The following is a 19,400-nucleotide window of genomic DNA, read 5'->3' as shown; positions in this document are numbered from 1 at the left end:
TATTGTTAAATAATATGATTGTCTACATAGAAAAATCCTAAGGAACCTACCCCAAAACTGCTAGAATTATTAAGTCAATTTAACACAACCACAGAGTTCAAGTTCAATGTATAAAAATCAAATTTATTTTCATATGATAGCTATATATTAGCTATTTATCAATGGAATAGAGTCCAAAAATAAACCCACACAGTCATATGTTTGACTGCGTTTTGACAAAGGTATGAAGCATTCTGTGGAAAAAGGAAAGTCTTTTAAATAAATAATGCTGGATATACTGCATATAGATATGAAAAAAATTAACCTTGAACCCAGCCTAACATCATACCCCAAATTTATTTGATCATGGGGTTGGAGCTTGATCCACAGAGGAGGGCAGCTTGGCACTGAATGTCAGAGCTTGTGCAGGGTGGGGAGTGCTTTCATCCTGGTGATTGTATTGGTGTAGGGTGTTGGAGGTTGAACAAAATGAGGATGGTATCCATGTGGAGGTCAGCCATGCATGGGGTCTTGAGAGCCTGAGATAGGAGGGCTTTCTCACAGCAGAGGTAGCCCACTCAGAGCTTAGTGGGGAGAGTGCCTATACAGAGGTGTGTTGGCAGAAACACCTGGAGCGATGTGGTGGTGACTGACAAGGGAGGGAGGGGAAGGGATCATGGCAGTGGTGATGGAATACGGTTTTCATACAAAATGAGTAAGTAATTGTATTAAGGAAAACGGTAGCCAAGTTTTTTCACTGTTACAGAATGGAGTTACATATACGGAAAGGTAGAAAACTAAAATGAACCCTGTTGGTTTGGAATTGAAGACATTAGTGTAAACTCATGATTTTCAATATATTTCTAGATATATAAATAAACATATGTGTATATACATACCTACATGCATATAGTCTCTTGCTCTGTGAGAACTTAGGCAGAGTGATAATCCAATTCCATTAGCTCTTTTTTTTTTTTTTTTTTAACTAAAAGATACTAGATCTCCTTGAAGAAATGGCTGATTCCATGACTGAGCCAGAAACTGGATGATACAGCAATTGTTTAGACATGGCATGACTAGCGCCCAAATTTGGCCACTGGAAAAAGGAAGGAAAGATTTAATACATGTTTCCCCATCCTAGATTTTATAGTCTTCTAAATCGAGGACGTGTTCCCCTTCATTTTTTGTTAAGTGACTCATGCCAAAATCTGAGTAATTTGTATTGATTTTTCTCTCTTGTACTTTCATTCTCTTAAAAGTCTACCTTTCCTTCCCTAACACCCCTTTCCTTCCTGCTGCCCCTAGGATTTCCTAAAGGTGCCTTACCAAACACCTATTTCATAGAAAATAAACTCTTTTCATCCTCAGCCTTTTCACACACAAAAAATATTTTCATTCTTGGCCATAAGTTAGTGATTTTCAGCACTGACTGGACATTGGGATTACCTGTGGAGCTTTAAGAAAAAAGGACAAGAGAGGGTGAGAGAGGGAGGCACATAATGCAGCTCACTCCAGATGGATTCATTCCATTTCTAAGAATGGGTAGGACAGCCCATCGCTCTTTTAAAAATTTTCCCACGTAATTTTAATGTATAGCAGGCTGTGAATCACTGCCTAAATTTGGCATCTTTTCTGAGAATGCTACTATCCAGGCCATTCTTTCTGTCACATTTGGCAAACAACAGAGACAGTAGTGCCAGCATTTCCTGTTCTCCTCATTCCAACATCTCAAACTTTTAACTAGTTTACTCTCTAGTGAACCTCCTTGTTTATGTGAATCTCAGGGTATCTGGCCTTACAGTCCATCCTTCCTTTTCTTTGTTTTCCATTGTGATCTCACTAGGAACTTGACATCCACTCAGTCACTTCCTCCCCGACATCTCCTAACCCCATTCTGTGAGATTCCAGTATTCACGTGGTTGATCTCTCCGTTGCCATAGCTAAAGAGATTTGTCTTCCGTGGTTCACTCGTTTTCTTTAGCCGTATTGTCCCTGGCCCCATCCGGAGCTTGCTTTCCCCTGCTGTGGTTCCATCTCAGAAATCGCTAGCTGGTACCCCCTTCATAGTTCACCTCTTTCACTTGGGTCTGTTCATGTTCTCATTTCTCATATAGACTATACCAAGTGTTTTGTTTGTTTTTCTTGTTTTGTTTTATCTTAAAGAGACCTCTAAATCCTTCATTTCTCCCCTTTTTTTTTCCAGTCTTTCGAGCCCCTCTTTGTCTCACTTTCTTCCCCATGTACATTCTGGACCAAATGGTTGACCTAAACTATTCCCTTATTAGCGTACAAGTTTCCCTTGACCTCTAGTCTGCCGCACCCTATACAAAAAATCCTAACCCTGGATCAAGCTCTCAGGCTGCTTTCTCTGCTTTTACATCTGTGCACCTGAGCCCAGATACAAATTTATGATGTCTAATTCTGTTATAGCCCTAAACGTTGCAGGACAGTCTTGTTTTTGTTCTTGGTCATTTTTACCTTGAATTCCCTAAATACCTTCTCTAAATCATCACTTTTCTCAATACCCATTTCTTTCACCTACAGGAATGAATTTACCTCCTCCTTCACCAATGAAATTGAAAGTAAAGCACATGCTTTCTCAAGTCAGTCAGCCAACAAGCAAAAAACTGCAGGGTTATTGATCCAATTGCTCTCTTGAAATATCTTTCCAGATGTTTCATAGGCACCTCAAGCTACATTTAATCCCCCCACCACCACCTTCTCTATATTGCTTATCCACCCAAATTCTGCCACTCATTCTCACTCACTCCTGTCCCTCACTTTTCACATTCAAACACGTATCAAATTCTGCCAATTTTAAATCCTAAGTGTATTTTAAAAGTTGTCTCCTTCCCATTCCTACCACTGCTTCTCTATTTAGACCCTCATCATCTCTCATCACAGCTATTTCAGCAGCCTTCCCACTCATCCAATCCATTCTCTAAATTGTGCCAGGGCAATTCTTCATAAATTCAAGTTGTATCATGTCATTTTTCTCCTTAGAGCCCTTCAATGACTTTGCTTTGCCAACAAAATAAAGTTCAAGCCCCTTGACATGGAAAACCAAACCTTTTATGTTCTGACCCAGCCCATCTGTCTTGCTTCATCTCACACTTATCCCCACCCAATACCCCAAACTCAATGCTATAACAGTTAACAGTATACCAAATGATTTAACTTGCCCAAAATATATGCTGAAGTTTTACTAATTAATATAGTTGCTAACACTATTCTCTTCTGCCTTCCATCCTACTATCCTTCCTTATCCCCTGCTTATCCACCAAGACTTAGTTTGAAAGCTTCAGGAATTTCCCTTCAGTTATTCAAATACAGTTAGATGCCCTGCCTTTGTGCTCCCTTAAACACCACACATATTCCTGAGTCATAACTTGTATCATATCATATTAAAAAAAATCTGTTTCCATGTCTGTCTCCGCCATTAAAATCACTTGGAGAGCAGGAACCAGGTCTTGCTGGTTTGTATACCTAGCACCTAGCACATAACAAGTCCTCAGTAAATATTTCTTTTCCCTATTTGCCCACCCCAGCCCCTTCATACATATGAGTATGTCCTCAATAAATATCTAAGGAATATATAAATGAATGATTGATTTGGCAATTTATTGAACAAGAATAAGGAAAGCAGAATTTGAGACAGCTGAAGTTTTTCATCTGAGTAGCAGGGAGGATGGTGATACATTAAATGAGAATGGAAACAGATAAAGGAACAGGTTTCAAGATAAAGATTATTCATTGCTTTGGCCTGAGTTGATTTTGGGAGGTAGGACAAGGCATCTCTTCACAGCTTTTCAACAGATACTTGAAGAGGTCAGCAGTTTTGGAGAACATTGTGGGCTAGATGAATCTATTTAGAAATCATAATTGAAGATACAGTGGTGTGACAGGGATCACTAAGAAAGTGCTAAGGGAGGAAGAGAAGAAGGACAAGGGCAGAATCATCAGGAATGTCTGCATTTAGGGGAAGGGAAGTACAAGAGCTCCCAATAAAAGAATATGAGCAGCAGCCTCCTAAAACTAGAAAACCAATCAAGATATATGTCATGAACTCCAAGGGAAATAAGTTTTAAGGAAGGAGTCAGTTGCCTTGAAGTAGTCTTATAACAAGCAAGATGGTTGAAAGAGAATATGCCACTAGATTTGTTCTTTAAAAAATAGTTTTAGTAGGCATATCTGTTAAAATTATTGTTTTCTGGAAGTTTGGCAAAGAAGGGAAGGAGAGAAGATGGTAACATAAAGGAGATGGTGAAATTTTTTGTTTTATAATTACGAAAGTGCATGCCTATTGGAAGAAATTTAAACATTCAGAAGTATATAAATTAAATTATAAAAATCGTTCCCTCAGTAACTCTGTTCTACTTTTCTGATTTGTTATTTATCCATCCAGAACTTAAAAAATATTTTTTGTATATTTTTGTTTTTACAAAAATGAGATCATATTATATATTCTATTATTGCAAATTGCCCTTTTTTTACTTAATAGTATGTCATGAAGTTTATTCACAGTAGTATAGAGAACTACCTCATTCTTTTTTTCTCTGTTTTCATTTATTTTATTTATTTATTTTATAAATGATGATAGTAGGATTTTATTTATTTATTTATTTTTAATGTATTTATTTATTTATTTATTTTGGCTGCATTGGGTCTTCATTGCTCCACACTGGCTTTCTCTAGTTGTGGCAAGTGGGGGATCCTCTTCGTTGCAATGCATGGGCTTTTCATTGCGGTTGCTTCTCTTGTTGCGGAGCACAGGCTCTAGGCACCCAGGCTTCAGTAGTTGTGGCACGCAGGCTCAGTAGTTGTGGCTCATGGGCTCTAGAGTGCAGGCTCAGTAGTTGTGGAGCATGGGCTTAGTTGCTCCATGGCATGTGGGATCTTCCCTGACCAGGGTTCAAACCCATGTCCCCTGCATTGGCAGGTGGATTCTTAACCACTGCACCACCAGGGAAGTCCCTATTTATTTTTTTAAATTAAGGTATAGTTTATTTACAATACTGTATTAGTTTCAGGTGTATGAGACAGTGATTCAGAAGTTTTATAGATTATGTTCCATTTATAGTTATTATAAAAGAGACTGTATTCCCTGTGTTGTACAATATATACTTGTAGCTTACTTATTTTATACATAGTAATTTGTACCTCTTAATCCCATGCCCCTATCCTGCCCCTCTCCTCTTCCCTCTCCTCACAGGTAACCACTAGTTCTCTCTATCTGTGAATCTGTTTCTATTTTGTTATAGGCATTCATTTGTTTTAATTTTTAGGTTCCACATATAAGTGATAGCATATAGCATTTGTCTTTCCCTGTCTGACTTATTTCAGTGAGCATAATACCCTCCAGGTACATCCATGTTGTTGTAAATGGCAAAATTTCATTCTTTTTTTATGACTGAGTAGTGTTCCGTTGTATATATATACCACATCTTCTTTATCCATTCATCTGTTGATGGACACTTAGGTTGCTTCTATAGCTTGGCTACTGTAAATAATGCTGCTATGACCAATGGGGTGCATGCATCTTTTCAAATTAGTGTTTTCGTTTTCTTCAGATGTATACCCAAGAGTGAAATTGCTAGATCATATGTTGGTTCGATTTTTAGCTTTTTGAGGAGTCTCTATATTGTTTTTCATGGAGGCTGCTCCAATTTACATTCCCACCAGCAGTATACAAGGGTTCCCTTTTCTTCACATCCTTGCCGACATTTGTTGTTTGTTGTCTTTTTGGTGATAGCCATTCTGACAGGTATGAGGTGATATCTCATCGTAGTTTTGACTTGCATTCCTCTGATGATTAGCGGTGTCTTTTCATGTGCCTGTTGACCATCTGTATATCTTCTTTGGAAAAATGTCTATTCAGATCTTCTGCCCATTTTTTAAATTGGGTTGTTTGGGTTTTTTGATGTTAAGTTGTATGAGCTGTTTATATATTTTGATTGTTAACCCCTTATCAGTCATGTCATTTGCAAATATTTCCTCCCATTCAGTGGGTTGTCTTTTCATTTTTTCAGTGGTTTCCTTTGCTGTGCAAAAGCTTTTAAGTTTAATTAGGTCCCATTCATTTATTCTTGCTTTTATTTCCTTTGCCTTTAGAAACAGATCCAAAATAAATATTGCTATGATTTATGTCAAAAGAGTGTTCTGCCCATGTTTTCTTCTAGGAGTTTTATGGCTTCCAGTCTTACATTTAGGTCTTCAATCCATTTTGGATTTATTTTTGTATGTAGTGTGAGAAAATTTTCTAATTCCACTGTTGTTTATGTAATTCTATAGGGTAACTTCTTAAAAGTGAAACTGTAGGAGGTTAGGTGCACTTTTATTTTGTAGTGACAAATCACTCACAGAAGAGTTATCCCAATTTGCAGTTTCCCTAGTACTATACTAAAATCCTCCTGTCCCAGCACTCTCACTGACACTGAGTATTATTATACTTTTCCACTTAAGGGATAGTTTTGGGATTTAGATTTAGGTTTTGATTTTTAATGGAAAGGCTGATCTTATTTGTAATCCCAGGAGAGAATTCATTTGAGAGGAGGAGTTTGTAAGTTATAAGAAAAGGAGATGATTGGCAGGCCATAGTCACAGAGGGAAGGGGCCAAAATGGTATCAAGAGTATGAGTAAAAGGTGTGATTTCCTTCTGAGATGTTAATAGAAGAATAGTAGATGGGTAAAGTTGGAAATAAATGAAAGAAGAAATTTTTTTATATAGTCATCTTTATTTCAGGGAAATTAGAACCCAGGTTCCCAGGATGGGATTTGGAATAAAGGTACAGACAAGCTTCTGTGTAAAATGGAGGGAACTATTCAGTATTGGGAGTGATCAACATTGGCTAGTATTGGGAGCTTGGCTGACCTGAGAATGTATGATTTGGGGAAACCCAGTAGTCTTGGTCACATTAACTTTTCTGTAAGAACAAGTAGAGATGTCGTTGTTGGATTTGCCAGGGTTTGGGACTTCTGGGTTGAGGTAAACTTATCTTTCATTAACAGTAATACAGTTTTATTCTCTGTATTTTCCTGTCCCATGAGTAGAAGTTACATTAGCTAAGATATGCATCCACTGGTAGGTCCACAAGGGAAAGTGATCCTTGGGTTCTGGTAAAAAAAATTTTAAGTGTATAAACTTAATACACTGCTTTATTCCCCTGTAAAGCCATACAGCTAATAGTTTGTTTCTTTTCACCACTCTGAACATAAAACCATTTAATGTATTGGTTTTTATTAATAAATTATGATGTGAGCAAACATTACTAAAAATTCTGATCCACACAAAAGGAGCCTAGTGACTTTGATGGGTTTATGTGATTTCAATCCTGGTCAAGGGCCACCTAGCATTCATAATGGATCCAGTAATATTCCATCAACCTATTCTTGTCTAGAGATTGCCTCTGCTGCTGGGGAGTTTAAATATCCTAGTTTTTAGAATGTTAGTTTTTGAATAAGTTATTTTTCTTCATTTTAATTTTCACCTTGTTTATGGTCATGGGGAAGACAAAACTGAAGTATCATGAGTCTATGGTGAACTTAAATTAGAAGGAAGGGGCTGGTAGAATAGTAAGGGATACACATCATCATAACATTTCTCTCTAAAAAATAAAATGTTATAAGAGGAATTGTGCTAATGGTGGGAACATAGTTCATTGGAGAGAACTATGCACATGTTCTAAACTAAACACATATGCACATGTGTTTATTTTCATTAAAATTTCTTTTACTCCATATCTGCCTTGTTGACTTTATAATGAAATTATGTGAGGACAGAGACGAATTCTCCCACAAGCACTATAGTACTATTCCTCACATACCCTGAGTACATAATAAATACTATAACAATTGAAAATGAGAAACACAAATACATTTTGAAGCAAATTGGTGATATTTTCATCCCTCGTTCATTTTTAGTACTCGGAAACATTTTAGTTATGCAAGTCTTCTTTTAGCATACTTTTTATTTTTACAGATACTCTGGTTCTTAGTCATACTCTATGGCTTTATTAGCAGTTTTAGGGTCTGAGTCTCATTTCCCCAACCCCAAATATAAACTTTTTGAGGATAAAAACCATTTCTTCTCCAAAATTGTTTTGGCAGAACACAAAATAGACCTTCAGTAAATTATTTAAATTATACATCAATAAAAGATAAGAAAAAGAAAGTTTCTATTGCCATGAATTGCATTTCAATTCATACTGAATGTATATGCCTTTGTGTGATCTATACCCCCTGCTGTGCTGCCTACAGCTCATAAATGTTTATTCTTTTCAGTTTATTGAAGTCAAAATGTGATGTCTGGACGCTTGGAACATCATCATCCAGCAAAAAGTACCAAGACTTCACTAATAATGGAGAGAATAGAAAGGAGAAGAAGACAGTTGGGTTTCAGTCACATATGGAAGATGATGACCTGTGGACAGGTCAAAAGAAAGATGCATATCAGCCCCAAAGAGGTAAGCTCAGCATCTGTAGTAGCAAAACAGGAAGCTCTTGGGGGCAGTTGGTTGCTGATGGCTGCTAGCCATGAGCTCCAGATGATTTCCTATAACCCTGAACAAGAGTTAAATGTGTTACAGACTGACATGGGCCTGCAAGGCCAAAGGTAGCACGTCACCTAGATCAGTGAATTGCATTAACATTTCTCTTAGAACACTCATATGAGAAACTGTCTAATGTGTCCCTCTTTTTGCAAACAGCAAACTGCAAGAATTATTAAGCAGTAAATGTGGTCATAGACATAAAATAATGCTTAAAGCAAATAAAGAGGACAAGAAACTGAACATAAGTCTTTGCTGGGAAAGTAAACTCTAATAACTACAGTTAATCCTCGATTAACTGGAAATAAAAGGAGGGTGGAGGAGAGGTCATTGCGTCTAAAACAGAATCTCATACGTCTTAAGCCTATATTGCCTAGCAGTCTTTGAAGTGCCAATAATCCTTCCTATTTTATATATCGTAGATATTTTAAAAGAAATCAATTATAAATAACTATGTGAAAGGTTGAGTGAGGCAGTCAAATTTAATTGCATTTCTCAGTTGTTTCTGGAGTGACTTTTGGCTTAAATCTCTCCTGGAATCGTTAAAGGAGGGACTCTGGGACAGAATGGAACAAGTCTGAGCTTCATCAGTCAGAAATGATGTACAGAAAACAAAGGGCACAAAAGGTCTCAGAGCCCCCTTCTGCTCACGCCTCTTTCCCAGACATCTTTTGTTCCTGCTCACAACCATTTACCCTGATTTCCTCCTTGTTTACCTCTTATTTTACTGGGCTAGCTAGCACTGCCCACTGCTAGTGGTAATCAACCAACTTTTCATAATCTCTCTAACCACGTTCACATTTATTTATTTGAGAATTGAGCAGTGCTTTATGAGATCTTACAGGTATACTACTCTCTACCTTTCCTCATGAGCTGCCAACTTTGTCATGTTTTTTGGTTTTAATTATGATTAATCTAGAAATCGCTTAGTCCTCTCCCAGATAACTGAGAGATGATAATTAGTCCAAGCTTCAGAAGGGAGACTATCCACAATTTGAAACAAAAGCAAAGGTACATTTTTGTTTGACATAGGGTAAAAGTTCTGCAGACCTCTGTTGTTTTAGGACAACTTAGAACAACTTCTGTCTTTTTAGACTTTGCTAACAGAAACAAAACTGAAATTGAGGAGACTTAGTATCTGAGATGGCATCTTCTCTACTTTCTCTATTAATAGTCCTTCAGAGATGGGAAACTCTTACTTTTGGCTCCCTCTATTCTTAGTCATTGCACTTTGGAGAGTGGAGAACCAGTCAGAATTGGTGTGGTAGTTACACTGCAAGGCTCAACATAGTCTTCTATTAACTTGACAATAAATTTGTATTGTGTGTCAGCAGTAAAATAAAATAGCAAAATGAGAAAAATACAGTGTGATAGCAAAGGGACAAATAACTTGTGTTATTGGTTGAGACCGCAGCAACATTAGAAAACTGCAATTGAAAAGGCACTTTGAGAAAGGTATCATCAGGCCAGCCCTGGCCATGGTGGAGGTTAATCTCTCCCAGGCCCAGCTACAGAAGCCAGAAGTCTAGAAAGGGCTTTTGTCCAAAAAAAAAAATCAATTTCTAATTTGAAACAATATCATTTTTGACTAACAGGGGTTCAGAACCCATTACTTTTTGCTGTGTAGTCTGCTGACATTTCAGCACTTTCTGTTGTGCACAATGAGTCCTAATAGTCATTTTATAATGTTACTGTACCAATCAATTTAACCAACAGAAAGCTGTTATAATTCTGCAGTTTTCAAGAACAGTTTTCACTCATGGTTTTATTTTTTTTCATTAGTTTTTTTTTTTTTTTCCTTCTCTTTTTTTGGGGGGTGGGGAGGGTTGTAGCATTATAGTGAGAAAAATGGAAAATTTTTCATCTTTTTAAAAGGGTTTTGTTTCAAGGTATTCACAGCAACTATTAACTTTTTCTTCTACTAATAAGAAATGCTATCTTGTATTTTTCTTTTCTTTTATTCTAATATGGAGCCATTAGCAAAATTATGGTATACCTGATCATTGAGGAGCTAAAACTGCCCCTTTGAGCCATTCTGCCCGTTGCAGAGCTGGTGGTATACACAGATCACAGTACAGGGCAAAGTTATTGCATTGGCATTTTTTGTGGGAGACCAACTTTCCAAGGTGTGCTGTAGCAGGATTGGACCCCCTGTTTAGCATGAGTCAATGACCTGACACCAATTACCTAAGTTACACTGCTTGGTTTAGCATCTCCTTAATTGCTTTCCTCTCTTTAGTATGTCTAAGTTTTAAAATATGTTATTATTCTGTTTTATATCCTTTGTTACTTTTGTTGTCCTTTAATCATTAAGTACTACATAGGACATTTACTGAAGGACCATTAATCTTTATTATCAGTCTCTTTCTCCTTTACCTCTCCTATCCTCCTCACCATTCTGTCGACTTTATTAATACTAAACATGTAAAAAAAAAAAAAAACAGACCTGATTCTTGTCTCAAGAAATAACCTTGTGATTGCAAAAATATCAGTACAGTACAGTATTGTCAGAATTATGCTTAAAATATAAATTGTTTTCCAGTCATAGATGCTTGGAATGTTCTGTCTTAGTTGCTTTTATTGAGCTCTGTGGAACAAGGAGACATTACTTAGGAAAATCCAAACTTGCGTCAATAACTTTTAAGCCAAAGGCATAAATCTAAAAATACCCAATCTTCATTCTTCTTTTTTCCTCCCTACACAGCAGTATTTTTATTCTCTCCTAGCTTGCCTAGAACCTCCCCTTCCTGAACAATCACTGACTCTCTTTTATAAGAGCCCTCAAAGCTGGGAGAATATTTTTTCCTGTTATGCTGATGGGCTGGCAGAGGTTGTGAGGCCACTGAGCATGCATGTTCCAGAATTAATTAGGAAAATACTAACCCAATACTAAAAGCCCAATACTACATTTAGAGCTACCTCCTGTTTATTTCTCTGACATCAATCTCTGACTCCCCTTAACACTTTGAGAGGGTATGAGAGAGGCTGAACCTAGAGTAAGTTGGATTTACCGGATGGTATTGACCATGCCCTTCATTTTGTCTTTCGGGGTTTTATAGGTTATATAACATACAGCAGCTGTCACTGGTTGAGACTCCCTGAGAGACTCCCAAACACATTTTTCTTTTACTGGAAATGAAGGAATGACCTGAAGTGAGAAATAATCTCTGAAGCTCCTAGTTGTTCCTCTACGTGAGCCTGTGCTTGCAATGATGTGAGCGTTATTTGTAGCCCATGTTGGATTAATATTGCAGTCCTGATTAAAGAAATAAGCAAGTAGGAGTATCTAAAGTACAGAAACCATTTCCATCTTGCCTCTAAGGAACATTTATTTATGTTTCTTTTATTATTAGCATTAGCATTATCATTATATGTTTAATCATTAGAAAGGATACCACAATATATTACTTCTGGTTCCCAGTAGTCTGAGCTAAAAGATTTGTTAAAAATTGATACCTTTATCATTAAAACACAGCAGACAAGCATAGTACAGAGCTATGAATAAACCTAAACATGTAGATTAAATCGTCCTGCCCAGCCCACTCAAAAAAAAACTTCAAACGCAAGAGACTAAAATTCAGAGTTGAAGTTGCTATATATCGAATAGTAACTTGAACCAGAGGCTCTACATTTCCTATCCTCTGCAATACAAGTATCTCAAAATACTATATAATTTACCTGCTTATTATGTATGTTTTGTGTCTTCTCCCATGAGAATATAAGAACTCCTTATGTTCACTTTTGTTTCCCCATTTCCTTGAATGTTGCTTAACATGTGGTATTAATGTTTTTGTTTTGTAATGTATTTGTTTAATGAATTAATATATTACAGTTGACCCTTGAACAACTCAGGGTTGAACTACCGAGTCCACTGATATGCGGAGCTTTTTCAGTAGTAAATACTGCAGTTCTAAACAGTCCATGATTGATTGAATCCACGGATGTGGAGGAACCGCCTATACGGAGGGCCTACTCTAAGTTACACTCGCATTAACCCTCACGTTGTTCAAGGGTTGACTGTATAAATATTAATTTTTCTTTTTGTGTCCTTGCCCCATTTTCCCACAACAAGGATCTAATCAATTAGACCTTTTGACCTCAGTCCCTGCAATGATCTAGTGGCTTAAGAAGTGTATGTGCTGGTCCCTTCAAAGTCCTAATGCTGATTGATTGGTAATGTCAAAGTGAGTAGAGTGGGGTCTTAAAAACAGCACTGCTTGAGAGGCAAGAAAAGTGTGGGTTTTTTTTCATTTTCTTTTATTCTAATTGAGGTTTAATTTATATACAATAAAATTGCACAGGACTTAATAGTACAGTTTAATAAGCCTTGACAATTGGATATACCTACATAATTAAGAAATAGTACATTTCCATTATTCATGAAAACTTCCTCACGTTCCTTTCCAGTCATTCCCCGTGAGGCCTCTCTCCTTGGTTTGCAGATGGCTGCCTTCTCAGTGTGTCCTCATTTGCCCTTTTTGCTGTGAATGTGCATTCTTGGTGTGTCTCCCTTTTCTTATAAGGACAAAGAGTCATGTTGGATTAGGGGCCACCCATATGACTTAATTTGACCTTAATTACCTCTTTAAAGGCCCTGTCTCCAAAAACAGTCCCATTCTGAGCTGTACTGGGGGTTAGGACTACTGCATATGAATTGCTGGGGGGATGGAGGGTGACACCACAATTCAGTCCATAACAGTTACTCTCTTTCCAATCTTTTTATGCCTTTTATTTCTTCTTATTTCACTGTACTCTCTAGGACTTCTGTTACAATGTAGAATAAAATGGTAAAAGTGGACTTCATGCCTTGTTCCCACTGTCATAGGGAAGGCAGACAGTCTTTCACCATTAAGTATGATTTTAGCTGTAGGCTTTTTGTAAATGCCTTTTATCAGGTTAAGAAAGTTCCATCCTCATTTGCTGAGAGCCTTTGTCGTAATGAGTGTTAAATTTCATCAGATCTTTTCTTTCTGCACCTATTGAGATGATCATGTGTTTTCTTCCTTATTCTGTTAATTTGATGAATTACACTGATTGGGAGATATTGGTGTGTAATATCCTTTTTTTTGTAATGACCTTGTCAGGTTTGGTATCAGAGTTATACTAGTGTCATAAATGAGTCAGGAGTGTGTCAGCAAAAAGAGTAGGGACTTCCAGGGGCTTGTCCCTTGCCAGAAACACTGAAAAACCTGGCACATACTGTCAGAACCAACATTATCAGAGCTCTGAAAGATGGTGAATGATTTATGGAAACCAAGCAAATTCTTAACCGGAAAAAAAGGTCACTGAAACATGATAGGAGAACTTAATAAAGTTTTAATTTATCCTTGCCCTGCCCCCTTCCACAGCATGGCAGCAGTCTTGTAGATGGCAGCCAAGTTCCAGGTGTGAGTACCTGGTCCCAGAGGAAGCAGACCTTGTTCTCAAGGAGTTGTGTTTGTCTGTTTCAACCTGTCTGTGGATTTCCCAAAAGACTGATACAAGGAGACTGCCTTTGTTTTTCCTACCTCTGGACTTTTTCAGGACAGAGAAGCAGTTACATGTAGGACATTCTTTGAAAACACTGAAAGCCAAATGAGCACTGCCGCCTGGGGTAAAAAATAACAGTTGAGACAAACAGTAGACAACCAAAAGGCAACAAACCTAGATGAAATGGAAACATTCCTAAAAATACACAAACTACCAAAACTGACTCAAGAAAAGTAGAACATCTGAATAGACCTATAACAAGTAAAGAGATTAAATCAGTAATCAAAAAACTCCCAACAAGGCAAGCCCAGGACCAGATGGCTTCACTGGTGAATTCTACCAAATATTAAAGAAGAATTAACACAAATTGTTTTCAAACTGTTCCCAAAAAATAGAAGAGGAAGGAACACTTACTCAATCATTAAAATGAGGCCAGCATTAGTCTGATACCAGAGCCAAAGACATCACAAGAAAACTACAGACCAAAATCCCTTGTGAATATAGATGAAAATATCCTCAACAAAATGATAACAAACTGAATGCAGCAACATATTAAAAGGATTATATATCATGACCAAATAGGATTTAGCCCAGGAATTCAAAGCTACTTCAACATATGAAAATCAATCAATACAATATACCATATTAATAAAAAGAAAAAATATGATCATCTTAACACAGAAAAAACATTTGACAAAATTCAATACTCCATGATAGAAACAATAATAAAATAGGAGTAGCAGGGACTTCTTCAACTAGATGAAGGGCATCTATGAAAAACCCACAGCTAATGTCATTTTCAATTGTGAAAGACTGCAAGTTTTTCCTCTAAGATCAGGAACAAGCTAAGTATTCCCACGTTTGCCAATTCTATTCTACATTTTACTGGACGTTCTAGACAGAAAAATTAGGCAAGAAAAAGAAATAAAACATAATCAAGTTGGAAAGGAAGAAGTTAAACTGCATTAGCAGATGACATGATTTTATATATAGAAAATCCTAGAGAATGCAGAAGAAAACCAAAAACTACTACAGCTAATTGCACAAAAACTTTTAGAGCTAATAAATGAATTTAGCAAAGTTTCAGCAAAGAATTTAACACAAAAATCCATTGTATTTCTATACACTAGTAATGAACTAATGAAAAAGAACAGGGAAACAATTCCATTTATAACAGCATCAAAACAATAAAATACCTAGCAATAAATTTAACTGAGTGCAAGACTTGTACACTGAACAGTACAAAACATTGCTGCAACAAATTAAAGAAGACGTAAATGGAAAGACATCCCACGGTCATGGATTTGAAGACTTACTATTCTTAAGATGGCAGTACTCCGCAAGTTGGCCTACAGATTCAGTGCAATTCCTATCAAAATCCCAACAACACTTTTTTGCAGAAATGGAAAAGCTGATCCTAAAACTCATAAAGAATTGCAAGGGTTCCCAATAGCTAACACAGTCTTGAAAAAGAAGAACAGGGCTTCCCTGGTGGCGCAGTGGTTGGGAGCCCACCTGCCGATGCAGGGGACACGGGTTCGTGCCCGGTCCAGGAAGATCCCACATGCCATGGAGCAGCTGGGCCTGTGAGCCATGGCCGCTGAGCCTGCGCATCCGGAGTCTGTGCTCTGCAACGGGAGAGGCCACAACAGTGAGAGGCCCATGTATCGCAAAAACAAAAAGAAGAACAAAGTTGGAGGATTCAAACTTCGTCACTTCAAAACTCACTACAAAGGTACAGTAATCAAAACAGTGTGGTACTGATATAAGGAAATAGCTAGAGATGGATAGATAGGTAGGTAGGTAGGTAGATAGATAGATAGATAGATAGATAGTTGATACAATTGATTTTTGACAGGAGTGCTGTGACAATTCAATAGGGAAGGAATAGTCTTTTCAACAAGTGATGCTGGGACAACTGGCTATCCACATGTGAAAAAAATGAAGCTGGATCCTTCATTTGTATACCTCATACCATATATAAAAATTAACTCAAAGTGAATCAAAGACCTAAGTATAAGAGCTAAAACTAGAAAGCTCTTCAGAGAACACATAGGTACAGATCTTCGGGACCTTGGATTAGGCAGTGGTTTCTTAGATTTGACACCAAAAACACAAGCAACCGAAAGAAAAAATAGATTAATTTGATTTCATGAAAATTAAAAATTTTTGTGCCAAAGAACACTATCAAGAGAATGAAAAGATAGTCCACAGAGTGGGTTAAAAATTTGAAAATCATGTATCTTACATGGGTCTGGTATCCAGAATATATAAAGAACTATTACAACTCAAAAACAAAAAGACAACCCATTTAAAAACTGGGCAAAGTACATTAAAAGACATTTCTCTGAAGAAGATGTACAAATGGCCAACAAGCATGAAATGATGTTCAACATCCCTAATTGTTAGGGAAATCCAATCAAATAAGATACCCACTTTAACACCCACTACGATTGTTATAATTTTTAAAATGTAAAATAAGTTAGAGAGGATGCAGAGAAAGCAGAACCCTCATACATTGCTGCTAGAACTTTAAAATTATGGAGCTATTGTGGAAAACACTTTGGTGATTCCTCAATACATTAAACAGTATTACCATATAACTCATCAATTCCACTCATAAGTTTATACCCAAAGTAATTGACAAAATGCTTTCAAGCAAATCTTGTACAGAAATGATCATAACAACTCTATTCATAATATCCAAAAGGTGGGAACAACAGAAATGTCCATGAACAGATGAATGTATAAACAAAATGCAATATATACATACAGTGGAATATAATTTAACCACAAGAAGGAATAAACTTCTGATATATGCTACAATGTGGATGAACCTTGAAAACATTTTGCGAAGTGAAAGTAGCCAGATACAAAAGGCCATGTTGATGGAATCATGTTGTATGATTTTACTTACATGAAATATCCAGAATAGACAAAAAAAATTAGTGGTTCACAGGGGCTCAGGAGGAGGGGAAAAAGGAGAATGACTGCTTAATTGGTACAGGGTTTCCATTTAGAGTGATGAAAAAGTTATGGAACTAGAGCGTGGCAATGGTTTTACAACATTCATTATAATGCACCTATTGCCAGTGAATTGTACACATTAAAATGATTAAAATGGTAAATGTGTATTTCACCAGTTTTCTTTTTTAATGAGTCAGGAAGTCTTTTTTTCCTCCTTTGTTTTCTAAAAGAGTTTGTGTAAGAAACTGTTGGCCCTGCCATAGCAGGTCAACAAAGAGTAGGAAGGGTATGGAAGAGTGCACGTGAAAGGCTTCAAGGTTTTTATAGGACAGGCCTGAAATGGCCCACGCAGTGCCCACTAGTTTTCCACCTGACCATACATAATTACAGGGAAGACTGAGGAATATAATCTAGCTGTGTAGCCCGGAAGAAGGGAAGAGTGTGTTTTGGTGGATAACTAGCGGCCTCTGTCACAGCAGCATTATTCACATTAGCCCCAAACCAGAAATATTCCAAATGTCCATCAATCACAGGGTGGATAAAAAGTCATAAATGCATACAGTGGAATACTGTATAGCAAAGAACACAAACTGCAGCTACGTAGATCATCAACACAGGTCAATTTCACAGACATAATACTGAGCAAAAAAAGTCTCAAAAAGAATATATACAGTATATTTCTATTTGTATAAAGTTCAAAAGTGTCAAAACTAAATCACATTTTGGGATGCACACATAAGTGGTAAAACTATAGAGAATAGAAAGGGAGTACTTAGGAGAATAGTGGCTGGCTCTTGGATGTGAGAAGAGATTGTAATCAGGAATGGGTATTGGTGATGCTTCCAGGTTGTATGCTGCCAGTATTTTATTTCTTGATCTAGAAAGGGCTCACCCTGGTATTTTCTTTATCATTTATTCTTTAAACTAAACTGAATGCTATAATATAGCTCAGCTATTTTAAAAATGCAAAATGAAACAAAGGGTCAAGAAACAGAGTTTTCTTCAATGTTAACTCTAAGAAGTTCTCTTAGCATGAGATGTCGATTGATGGATGAGCAGACATACCACCAGCTCTATATAAATGGGACATGATCCATTATGTTCAATTCCATCTGTGTATGCAAAAATATATGTGTGTTTATTTACATAAATATATTCACATATATTTACATATATATAAACATATGCATTTATACATGAGATTTATCTGCTTAGTGGATGATAGTCTTACCAGCACTTTTATTTTTAAAATGTGTACATTGTGTTTGTGTGTGTGTGGTTGTGTGTGTGTGTGTGTGTGTGTGTGTGTGTGTATAAATATAGAGAGATATGTCATTCTATGAATATGCATTAACTACGTAATTGTTGGTATACCTAATATTAAATCAAATTTTATAGAAGGAACAAATATAATTAAAAGCTGATATATAGCTTTCTGGAAACTTAATAAGGAATAGAGCTTATAGAATTAAGAAAAAGGAATAAACTTGCCCTATGCCTTAGAGCAATCATTCTTAACTTTTTGGGGTTCCTTTCAGAATATAATGAAAACTATGGTCTCTTTACCCAGAAAAATGAATTAGCATGTATACATACATTATTGTGCCTGCAATTATGAGGGATTCCTCATAATTCTACGTACTCCTGAAGTACATAGAAGTCCCTGCACGCTCTGTTAAAATTTCTTTTTAAAATTTTCCCCATCAAATATCAATTGTCTCAACCAAGTTTTTGACAGAAGTATCAAAACAGAAAAAAAAAAAAAAAGACTAATGTTCAGGTTTTCCATGATAGTGACTAAAAAGATATTTCTCTTCTTCTCACTACCAGGCATTTCTTCTCCCCTCTCACCTCAGCCACAAATCCCTTCCAGTTGTTTCTCCTCCTATTACCTATTTTAATTTCCCCTTCTGTCACCCAAGATTCCACCCAGCAGTTGTAGTCGTAGTGAACTGCTTTGCCTGCCTCCATTGTCTCTGTTCCACTCTATTCTAAGTTCTGCCGCAAGAATAATCTCCCCAAAGATCAGTTTGGGTTTTTTTAATTTATTCATTTATTTGTTTTTTAATTTAATTTTTATTTATTTATTTTTTAGGCCACACCATGTGGCACGCAGGATCTTAGTTCCCTGACCAGGGATCGAACCCATGCCCCCTGCATTGGGAGCACAGAGTCTTAACCACTGGACCGCCAGGGAAGTCCCAGTTTGGGTTTTTTAATTGTTGTTGCTGCTTTGTTTTATTTTAGAGCTCAACTAACACAATGTTTAAGAGTTTGCAATTCAGAGGCAAATAGACCTTGACTGCATTCAAAGCCCAGCCTTGTTCCGACCAGCCCCTATGTGATATTGGACAGGCTGCTTGACCTTTTCACAGTTTCCACTTCCTTATCTGTAAATTGAGGACAATAATATAATTTATGGACTGCTATAAAGATTA

At 36.9% G+C, this 19,400-nt stretch overlaps 1 protein-coding gene across 4 annotated transcripts in view; it reads left to right on the top strand.

The window, feature by feature from the left end:
* Window positions 1-19,400, top strand: part of KIAA1328 — a gene marked incomplete at its 5' end in the record, with an annotated part of 384,225 nt that overhangs the window by 299,905 nt on the left and 64,920 nt on the right. For all 4 annotated transcript variants that reach the window (XM_079942020.1, XM_079942019.1, XM_079942021.1 and 1 more), the window contains one exon: window positions 8,261-8,442. In XM_079942020.1, the coding sequence (XP_079798146.1) occupies window positions 8,261-8,442 (182 nt within the window). The remainder of the gene's footprint in view (window positions 1-8,260; window positions 8,443-19,400) is intronic.

This window comes from Stenella coeruleoalba (genome assembly GCF_951394435.1).
Source record: "Stenella coeruleoalba genome assembly, chromosome: 14".
Taxonomy (NCBI): Eukaryota; Metazoa; Chordata; class Mammalia; order Artiodactyla; family Delphinidae; genus Stenella; species Stenella coeruleoalba.
This window is presented reverse-complemented; position numbering and strand designations above follow the sequence as displayed.